The sequence below is a fragment of the Papaver somniferum genome, chromosome 3 (assembly GCF_003573695.1).
Source record: "Papaver somniferum cultivar HN1 chromosome 3, ASM357369v1, whole genome shotgun sequence".
Lineage (NCBI taxonomy): Eukaryota > Viridiplantae > Streptophyta > Magnoliopsida > Ranunculales > Papaveraceae > Papaver > Papaver somniferum.
In genome coordinates, this window is record NC_039360.1 from 8,772,437 (window position 1) to 8,783,694 (window position 11,258).

The following is an 11,258-nucleotide window of genomic DNA, read 5'->3' on the forward strand; positions in this document are numbered from 1 at the left end:
ACTTTTTTCTTGATTTGTAACACGTTTTGGCCAGTCTAGCAGTTCAATCTAGCCCATAGAGGTTAGCCTTAGAGCCAAAAAAAGAAGAAGAAATCCTGTAATCCCTATCTAGCACTCTTAGTTTCTTAATATTTCATGTTTGATATTCAAACTTTTAATATTTAGTCCTCCTTTTTCTTTAATTTTTAAATTTAGTCCACTCATTATATAAAAGAAAATATTAACCCCTAATCTTAAAACCTGGTTCCTCTTCCTCCCCTGAGTTAAGTTGTCTTTGTTATTTTTCCCCAATGAATAATATTATGACCTAATGTTCGTCAGTTAGTTCCATAGATGTATCTCTTTGTGAAGGGAACAAAAACAAAACACAGAAGAAAAAGTCATTACAAATACGAGTGATAAGAAGAAATCATTATTTTGATCTTTTCTTTTTTTTCTTTTGGTGTTTGTACTCACGAATTTCCAGGTTATTAACCAGTTCTTTTTTTTTTTTTTTTTTTGCTTCTAATTTTAAAATCAACAGGATTCTTATACTATGCGTTAAAATATTTCCAGGTTCTCTGATAGATTCTGAGTGATCAGCTAATAGTTCTTTTACTGGATCAATTATAACAGAGTTTCTGATCAGTTGCATTGCAGGGAGAAACAAGTATAAACCGTTGAAGAAGAAAAGATGGCATCCAAGGATAACTACGAAGAAGCCATTGCTGGACTCACCAAGCTTCGAAGGTACGTACTAGGTAGGTGCCGTAATAAGATCCCCCGTTTCTAGGGAAAACAGAATCTACAAACAAGATTCCTTTCTCTTCCGGTAACAAATCGACCTCCGTGTCAATTGTTTCCGGGACGACTTTCTTTTCTTATCCAATCCAATTCCCAAAATAACGTATTTCATTTTCTCTCATCGAATCAGTTATTTTCGTTACTTGGGTCCCACCACCTAACTTCCCTAGAATCAGAATCTGCATTGATTTTCTGTTTTGTTTTTTTGTCGTAGTGATAATACGAGTCTAAAGGCAGTTGCCGCGGTGAAGAACGAACAGATAACAGTTGATCTACTACAGACTAGTACCAACGTTAAAGATTTCTGCCCAATTAACCGGATGAAAACTGGATTCTTCCAGTTCAAAAAGGAAAAATACGAGTAAGTATATCTATTTCATTTTTTACTTCTATTAAAATGCAGCTTTCTTTAACAGGACGAAAACTTAACCCAAGCCAAATGACATGCCGATACGGTTCAAGAATCAAGACTTCAAGTAGAAATTGTCTGTTTCTCAACTTTGACTCCAATTTAATGGGGTTGTATTTAAATAGTATTTATTTTTGTTTTCATTTTTGTTTTTGTTTATTAGGACTGATCCAGAACTGTATGGGGAACTTTCCAAGGGTCAAAGTCCCAAGGTACATTTTGTCACTTACATATCGGTTGTCAAGGTCGATTTTGCAATGCTGGTTGCAACAAGCCAACAAACTCAGACTAGTTGCATGTCTTGTAGACCAACTTCACTCCAAACTAGTTGAAAAAAATGAGAGTTGTTCTCGGCTTTCTTTTACTGCTGGAAAATAAGTAAGGGGTTCAAACGGGAACTTCAAAAACTGTCTGGACGTATTGATCAAATATTTGTGATGATATATATGTATTTGCAGTTCATGGTGTTTGCATGCTCAGACTCTCGGGTGTGCCCTTCACACATCTTGGGATTCCAACCAGGAGAGGCTTTTATTGTTAGAAACATTGCCAACATGGTTCCACCCTATTGTCAAGTAAATACTGTGCTACCGCCTCATCGTCAGTTTATGAAAATATAAGAGTCTTTTAATTAAAGTGCTTCAAACTAATTAATACAGCTGACACACAAATTTGGTTTTGTTTTAACAGTCAAAGTACTCTGGAGTTGGAGCTGCCATAGAATATGCTGTCTTGATTCTCAAGGTCTACATTTCATTTTCTGTTTCCTTTTTACTTTTCTTAAGTTCTCTGACGAACTTGAGAAAAATGTTCTCCTTTCTGATGGAGTAACATTTCTTATATGTCCCAACATATGAGAATGGTTCTTATACAATACCACATTTGGTACATTGTCCTGAAATCCAAGACCTTTTCCAAGAGAAAGTTATTGGACGATGATGATATCAGTGACCTGAGTTCGAAACTCGCTAACACCAAATTCTTAACCGCTCAAGAAAAAAAAACCCTATATACCCATGCGTTTCAATAATTTTCTGCTAATAATTTACACACAAACCTGCCTATCATTTTGAAACGAAAATCATATTAAATGAGAATATATATGCTAATACATATTCATTTGAAACAGGTTGAACACATTGTAGTGATTGGACACAGCTGCTGTGGCGGAATTCAAGGACTTATGGCTCTTTCTGAGGATGGCTCCACTTATACGTAAGTCCTTACGCTTGATTTTCATATTCGACATTAACCAAGTGCTATTCTTCTACTAGATCTTGGATTTTCTAAGTCAAACCACTTTATCAATATATGAAACTAACTGATTAACATTAACAAATTGGTAACCAGTTGTAATATGTTAAATTTGAAATTTTTGTCAGTGATTTCATCGAAGAGTGGGTCAAGATCGGTTTACCAGCCAAGTCCAAGGTTAAGGCTGCAGGCAGTAATGCACCAGTTTCAGACCTTCACGAGCAGTGTGAGAAGGTAAGCCTATCCTGGAAACGCGATTCTTATCTCAATTGCTCTAACACATGATGTAATAGCTGGTGCAATGAAGATTTTAACTAGCTGTGGCACATTGTCTCTTTGTGTAATATGTGCAGGAGGCGGTGAATGTATCACTTGGGAACCTTCTGACATACCCATTCGTGAGAAATGCATGCATTAACAAAGTATTAACGTTGAAGGGAGGTCACTATGATTTTGTCAAGGGATGTTTTGAGCTCTGGGACTCCGAGTTTGGACTCTCCTTTACTTCCACTGTACAATACTTTTTGTCAAGTGACGTAGCCATAATTTTTCTCAAATGGCGGTTAGTTTATACTAAAAGTCCATAATTATTTTTATTCTTTTTACCAGAAGAATACGTTAGATCAGAAGAAAACTGTACCAAAATCAAGTTAAAAGTAAGGAATCAAGGAAGTTTAAAGTAAAACTCCTTCCAAATAATCATCACACTCTGATATGAACTGATTTTTATTTTGTGAATGATTTATCTTAGTCAGGGCGGAACCAAGCGTGAACCAGGTGACCCTACTTACTTACCCACTGGTATTTATGTATAACTACTAATTAAGAGCAGTATAAATTCAATGGAGTGAGTGTATCCACGTTTAAGTCCCAACAGCCAGTAGATTGTGGGTCAAATCACCTACACTAAAACAGTGAACAAATAGACAATTCAACAAAAACTAGCCTTCAGATTTTCACACACTCATTTGGTAATGCCACTCAGATTTAGCACACAGACGTTATTATCTCATCATTGAGATAAACTCATTTTTTTCACAGTGTACCAGGAAATTTTCTCACAAAAATGCCTATATTTGTTCTTTACAAAAATGACACTGAAATATCTCTATATCTTGAGAGGTCACAAAAATCTGCAAATCACTCTCTATTTCTCTAGTAGCCGACCAGAAAAGGAATCTATGGACTGTCATTTGCAAGAAACAAAAGAAATTATTATTTTTTTGTGAGCAATTCTCCGAGCACTACTTTGGATTCTGTAATGAATTTTCCTTATTTTTGCCTTTTTGGATTCTACGATGATTTTGTTTTGGATTTAGACTAAGTCATTCTAGGGTGTATATTCAATCCTCGGACTGAATGCAGATTAAGCACGAAACTGAACAGTTGAAAACACGTAAATCAGCAACGAATTGTCCAACTTTTATGTTCTTCAACAGGATCGGGAATCACCAACGTCCACGTAAAGATACGGTATCTAACCATGTTGATAAGATGTTGAATCGTTTGACTTTTTTCCAAGAAAGACAAGAGCGTTACGCTCTTTCCACATACACTACATGATACATGGTAGGGACGGGTCTAATAAGGGGCTAACCCAGGTTATAGCCCAACCCTGTTTTCAGCCCAACATATTTTTACCGTACAATTTTTTTGATTTTTATTTTTCTTTAACCCATTTATATGAAGCATTTCAGCCCACTTATTATAGTTTTAGCCCGCTTATATTATTCTGATTTCAAAGTCAAGTTATAACCAGTCCACTCGTGGGACAATTTTTAGGCTACTTAATGTAGAATCTTATTTAAAAGCGAAAAGATTTCTTGTTTTCAACACGGTTATCTATTTTCCTTATGTAAACTATAAATATCTTTTTGTGGTCATGTTCTCGTTAACGATTTTGTTCGTTTCAATTTTTAGTTTATATCTATCTAGTGTTTTATTTGTGAATAACTAGCTATTAGCTACGCGGTTCGCTTTAAAAAATTGCGTCCTAAGACCGTCTAATGGCACTCCAGCCCTACCCAACATAAAATTTTGGATCCGTCCCTAATAGATGGAGGAATTAAATTCCATAGATTTGTATACTGTCTTGGACCTGAAAGCTGCTACCACGACTAGATAGTACTATAGTAGCCTCAACAGCAAGAGGCATAATATAAAATATTTTAAGTTCAGAAATGATATGGGACCATATTTTTTTCACAACGGGATAGTGAAGAAACAAATGTGTGATATTTTCTATCTTCTTGGCAAAAAAGACAAGAACTCGTAATAGCTAAACCACGGTGCATCAAATTATCTCTTAAAGAAAGCTTTTATAGCAGATGCCCCGTAAGAAAAATGTAATCTTTTGAGGAAATTTGAGCTTCGAAGGTTAAGTTCTCTTGATGGACAACCAAATCATTTGAAGAAGAGATCTTATCGTAACAAATAAGGTCTACCAAGTTCTTCTGATATGATTCATGAGGTAGTTTTAGAGCAGGACTCAGTTCAAAGTCCATTGAGATAACTTTTTCTTTCATTTTTCTTTGCTTTTGAGTTGTGATTTGAAACATAGCTTTCATCAGGGTTTTCTCATAGTTTGATTTCATATTTATAGTAGAGAGTTTTACATTTCCTTTTTTCCTCCTTAAATTGATTCTCTTCTTTCCACTGCCAGTCTTTTTCAGTGGCTTCTTAGTTAAGTCGTGTATGCCTTTTTCACCTTCAGCTAGGGTTGCAACTTTTGCATTGATATCATTTGCTCTTGCTTGCCTTGTTTCTTCCCCTTGTCCTGCGCCTGATAGTTTGAGGTTCCAAGGTTATTTTGTGAGTACTCTTATATGCTTCAAATTTGTAGCTCTTCCTTCCACTAGTTTTTTCGATGATGAGTGTGGTTTTTCCTTTTTTTTCCATTACAGAAAGCCACTTCCCTATTTTCCTCATTTGTCTCCTCTTGTCCTTTGTTCTTCTGAGTATTTCAGCTGAGAGCCTCCCTTGAACCTTTGTCAGATGGATTCTTCTTATTGGTCTAGTATACTTCTTGAAGTTTTCAAAACCTGGAGGTGGTTCAAAAAATGATACTGGGTATACCAGTTTGAAAGCAGAGTTAGGATTTGTCACAAAGTTTACCACCTCAGGAGGTCCATGGATAAAATGGAAGCTACTTGATTGTCTTCCTTTCTTTTTGAACTCCCTCCCATTTTCATCTCATGTTCGTTGTATCTTCAGTGCTGGTGACATCTCTTCCCCTTTAGATAACTGCCTCTTCGAATGAACATTTTTAGTTTCAATTAAGGTCTCATGAGTTAAGATTCCTAACTTGAAACTTGGGGCTGGGCTCTCATTTGCTAGCTCTGCTACTGCATCAGTTGATATGGTAGTCTCTTTATCAGGATGAGACTTACTAGTTTCTCCTCTCTGAAAGTGTTTTGGTTCCGTGAGCAAGTAGGTTGATGTAGCTTTGAAAGCAGCATTTGTTATAGCTTGTAGTTAGTCTTCTACAAAAGCTTTATTCTCCTCATTTTCTTCTAGCTCTTCCATTTGGATATCATGTGTGGTTCTGTGAATCTGTTGACGAGTGACACATTTTTTCTATGGGTGGTTGAGGATTATACAGTGCTTGCAGAAGCCTTTATGCAGTTTCTCGAAAATAGTTTCACTTTGATTGGTTCTTGTTTTCCCATATTGACTGGGATGTGGTCCCAAAGTATCTCATTTACATTTATCTCAACAAGAACTCTTGGACAGGATAGTGTTAGCTGACTTCTTGATGGTTTCTCCACCATCAGAGATGTAGCCATTGAGCTTGCAATATTATATGGGATCTGTCCAACTGCCAGTTCAGGTAGTAAATCAATCAGTCGAGCCCACATAGTGAGGATATACATATTAATTGATGCAGGTGCGACTCCATATAGATATTCTTGGACCACCAGCAGGAAGGAACCAAGGCTCCTGATATTTTTGGACAGAGCATATTGCACATCACTTTTTGAATTCAGCAGGAACACAAAAATGTTTTTTTCTTTGCCTCTGAAGATCAATGTACATTCTGGTTCATAATCTAACTGCCAGATCTGTTGGACTATTTCAGTTGCTTTCTCCTTTTTTGGCTTAAACTCGCAGTTAATCTTAGTAGTTATTTGGAGATTGTATTGTGATCTACGTACCTTCAGCTATCTTCTCTTCAGTTAATGAAAAACCTTGTTGATATCTTACTTTTTGAGCATTTCCTCAGTAATGTCTGATTGATTCATTGAGAAGAATGTTGTAGGGAGTTTTAGAAACTCAGAGGATAGTTTTGAGATGAGAGTTTTGAGTTTTTTACACCATGAAACTGCTAGCATTGTTACTAGCGCAAAAATCCAGATCCAAAAGAGCTAGTAGAGAAAATTTACTCCAATTTTGACTACTGGGGTAGTGGACTCTTGTTGTGAGACTGCGTACTCCCTTACCGAAGGCATGGGTACTGACACATGTCAATCCTAGTCACAGCAGAGTAGAGAGAATGAAATCCTACACATTCACCAGTTAGAGAAGCTCAAGGACATCACATCAACCAAATGGCTGAACTACTCCCACCATCCACCCTTCTATCATCTGAGAACCATCCTCAAAACCCTGCATCTATCATACCACCTAGCCCAACCTCCCCTGTTACTATGAGTAGAGACTTGGAGCCAAGCATAGAGAAACTCCAGATGCATCACAGCAACCAAATGGCTAAACTACTCCCATCATACATAAATAAGTGCACCCAAAATAATCAGCAAAAAACCTACCCACTCACTAGTTAGAGAAACTCAAGGACATCACAACAACCAAATGGCTAAACTACTCCCGCCATCCACCCTTCTATGATCTGAGAACCATCCTCAAGACCCTGCACCTATGGAAAACTTGATTCTGAAAACTCATGCTTCTTTGGTTTCTTTTATATATGGTGCTTTAAGTGATATTGCTAGAGATACTCAATGGAGGTATTTAGATGACATTAGAGTTAATCATCCTAATACTTGGATTCTGCTAGGGGATTTAAATCTGATTCTTGCTTCTGATGAAAAATAAGGTGGTAACTCTCCTCTTCAATCTGATCCAGATTATGCCAATGCTCTTTTACATGATAGGGACATTCACAGTATGCAGTATATTGGTAGTCCTTTTACCTGGATTAATAGGAGAAATGATGATGAATTAATCCTTGAAAGACTTGATAGAGCTTGTGTGAGTCTTGATTTTCATGAAAATTACCAAAATGTTGGTATATATCATTTAAATTCTTTTTCTAGTGACCACTGTTCTATTATGCATGTGCCCTCTAAACTGGACAATAGTACCAAAAAATCCTTTAGAGTTAACAAAGCTTGGTTTAGTGATAGCTCTTGCTCGGAACTTATTAAGACTAATTGGGGTAAACATATTTCTGGGTCTAATGCTTTTAAACTCACTAGATATTTGTTTGATGCTAAACATGTGCTAAAAGACTGGAATTACGATCAATTTGGTAATATTAACACCCAAATAATTAAACTACAGTCCTAACTTGCAATGTTAACTAGAAACAGAGGTGTACAAAACTCTAGGCAGGTGAAAGATCTGACTGCTAGACTTAAGTTTTGGTATAATTCTGAAGAGAATTATTGGAAACAGAGAAATACAGATGCTCATATGAAACTAGATCATAGGAACACAGCTTTCATCAACAAGCAAATTTTAGAAGGAGGAGAACTAAAATTGACTTTATTCAAAAGAGAGGACATAACAGCTGAACTATTAAGTCAATTTGATAATATGAGTAAAACAAATAATCCAGATAAGCCAGATTCATACTTGAATAATGTTGCTCCTTGTATTACTAATGTTGATGATGATATGCTCATTGCTTCTCCTTCTCATGAGGAAGTAAAGATGATTGTTTTTTAGATGAAATCATGGACCACTCCTGGTCCAGATGATTTTCCTACAGGTTTCTATCATCTTATGTGGGTTACGGTAGGTAATGATGTTGTGAATATGGTTAAATCCTTCTTTGAATCTCAACATAATTTTAAACAACTTAATCATAATTTCATTACTCTTATACCTAAAACTGCTTGTCCTAAAAGTGTTTTTGATTTTAGACCTATCAGTTTATGTAATATGGCTTATAAAATCATTTCTAAGTTACTTGCATCTAGGCTCAAAATACTGTTGCATAAAATTATTACTTCAACTCAAACTGCTTTTATTGCTGGTAGACTTATACAAGATAACATTATAATTGCTCATGAGATGGTTGATTCCTTGAAAAAAAACTAAAGATGGGTATTACCACTAAATTAGATATGAGTAAGGCATTTGATAGGGTGGAATGATCTTTTTTGATAGCTAATTTAAAATCTCTTGGATTTTCTGCTGTGTTTAGTAGACTGATTGAACAATGTATCTCAACTGTTTCTACATCAATCCTACTTAATGACGCTCCCGGTAAGATTTATTATCCTCAAAGAGGCCTTAGACAGGGATATCCTTTATCTCCCTATCTTTTTATCTTGTGTATGGAAGTTCTATCAAGGTCATTAAAATCTGCTGAAAATTCGCATCTTATTCATGGGTTTAAAGTAACCAAAGATAGTCCTGCCATTCTTTGTTGATGACTGTCTTATTTTAATTAAAGTCATGATTAGAGAAGCCAATCACTTAGCATCCATCATTGATCAGTCTAGTAAGTTTTATGGTCAAGTTATTAACTTTCAGAAGTCTGATGTTTCTTTTAGTCCTAGAGTTAATGGGAATATCAAGATTACTATCTCTAATGTTTTGTAGATCAAAAAAATGGCTTTGCAGGAAAAGTACCTAGGTGTTCCTCTCCTATTATAGAGAGATAAGTCTCAATTTTCTCATCTGATGCACGTTATCAAAAATATTTACTTGTGTGGAAAAGTAATTTTCTTGCCCCTCTAGGTAGAATTGTTCTTACTCGATCATTTCTAGGTAATATGGCTAATCGTCACTTAGTTGTCTTCCCAATGCCAAAAAAAATAACTGACAAGATGGACTATGTCCAAATGAACTTTTTTTGGGGAAAAAAGGGACTTGTGGGGGTATATACCCTAAAAGATGGCAAGATGTTGTTGTTCCTAGAGCTTTAGGTGGCCTTAACATTAGAAGAACAAATATTGTAAACCTTGCTCTTCTTACTAAGATGGCTTGGAGAATGGTTAATCAACAAGATGATCTTTGGGTTCAAATTTTATCTTGTAAATATTTTGGTCTATCTAATCCTTTAACTGATGTGGTGTCTCACCAGGGTTCATGGGTTTGGACAGGTATTTGCTTTGGCTTGGAAATAGTTAGGAAACATTATGTTTGGGAGATTGGAGACGGCAATCCTATAGCCATCTGGGAGGACAATTGGCTACCTAAGAGTATTGGGTCTCCACCACCGACTAATTATTGTTAGTCAGTTCATTAATAAGGAGACTAAATCTTGGAAATTAGATACCTTATATGTTATTTTTGATCAGGCATTGGTAAAGGAAATCACTAGCATAGGAATCCCATTTACTGGCAGTAATAGATTAAGATGGAAACCTTCTCATAATGGTCACTTTACAGTGAAATCTGCTTACAGGGTTATTTTAGATGAAACTCTTATGCAAAAGCCTACTAGAAACTATCTGAATATTAATTGGAAATCTTTTTAGAGGATAAAACTTCCTCCTAGAATTCAATATTTTCTATGGCTTTGCTTGCATTCTTGTCTTTCCACTAAGGATATGATAGCCAGGTTTACTAAGCACATCTTGTCCTTTTTGTGACGGTAATAATGAGTCTATTCATCATTACTCACTGATTGTCCTGTAGATGTTAGAGTTTGGAACAATGTGAATCAGAATCTTCATAAGACTATCAGTAATCTTGATTTTCATGACTCGCTTTGTTCCATTTTCAGTATAAATAATACATGAGTGCAGTTGGATCAGAAAGCAGTTGAATACACTGGTTTCATAACCTGGTATTTGTGGAAAGTAAGGTGTTCAAAAGTATTTGATAATGTGCATGCTGATGATAGAATAATTGCAATGAATATTACTAAACATCTTGAGGAATGTAGATCTTATTTAGCTGAAAACCAATCTAATTCCAATAACGAATTACAAGTTACTATTTTTTGGCGGGCACCAGCTCTAAACGTGGATAACATCAATTTTGATGCTTCCTTTATCGATGAAAATGTTTCAATTGGAATTGGACTAATTTCTAGAAACCATGCAGGTCAATGCAATGGAGTGCGATGCATCCCAAAAAATACAATAGATCCGGAACAAGCAGAAGCGTTGAGAGTTTTGGAAGCAGTTTTATGAGCCAAAGAAGGTGATTGCGTGAATGTAGTGAAAGCTATCCAAGGCCACTCAAAAAATGTGAAATGGACTACAAGTAGTATAATAAGAGATATTTTATTTATTCTTTCGGACTTTGAAACCTGGACATGCATTTATGTCCAATGTGATGCAAATAATATTGCAGACTCTTTAGTAAAATACGCAAAAATACCGCTCGATAAAGCAGATCAGAATGTTAAGATATATTAATCCAAAATGACGAAAACAATTTGTTCTAAATTTAACAAAATTCATTTTCCTACCCAAAAAAGTCCCATCATCAGTTGCAAATGGAGAAAACAAGTTTGACCGGTACAAAAAGGGTGGCAAAATAACGCGTGCCATCTCAAAATTATCTTCCACCGTCACCTAGTTGACTAGTGAAGTTAGTATCTGACTTTTGTATTATGATTTATGACCCGATGATAAACGTCCTTTCAGACATATTTAACTGGTATTTGTTA

At 35.8% G+C, this 11,258-nt stretch overlaps 1 protein-coding gene across 1 annotated transcript; it reads left to right on the forward strand.

Moving 5' to 3' along the window:
• Positions 1–326: 326 nt before the first annotated feature.
• LOC113360907 (carbonic anhydrase 2-like) lies at positions 327–3,087 on the forward strand. Its single transcript, XM_026604333.1, has 9 exons — positions 327–466; positions 640–729; positions 998–1,144; positions 1,356–1,404; positions 1,651–1,767; positions 1,883–1,936; positions 2,322–2,407; positions 2,575–2,680; positions 2,800–3,087. Exons 2-9 carry the CDS (start codon positions 674–676, stop codon positions 3,031–3,033), a joined length of 849 nt encoding a protein of 282 aa, XP_026460118.1. The 5' UTR covers positions 327–466; positions 640–673; the 3' UTR covers positions 3,034–3,087.
• The last annotated feature ends 8,171 nt before the right edge of the window (positions 3,088–11,258 follow it).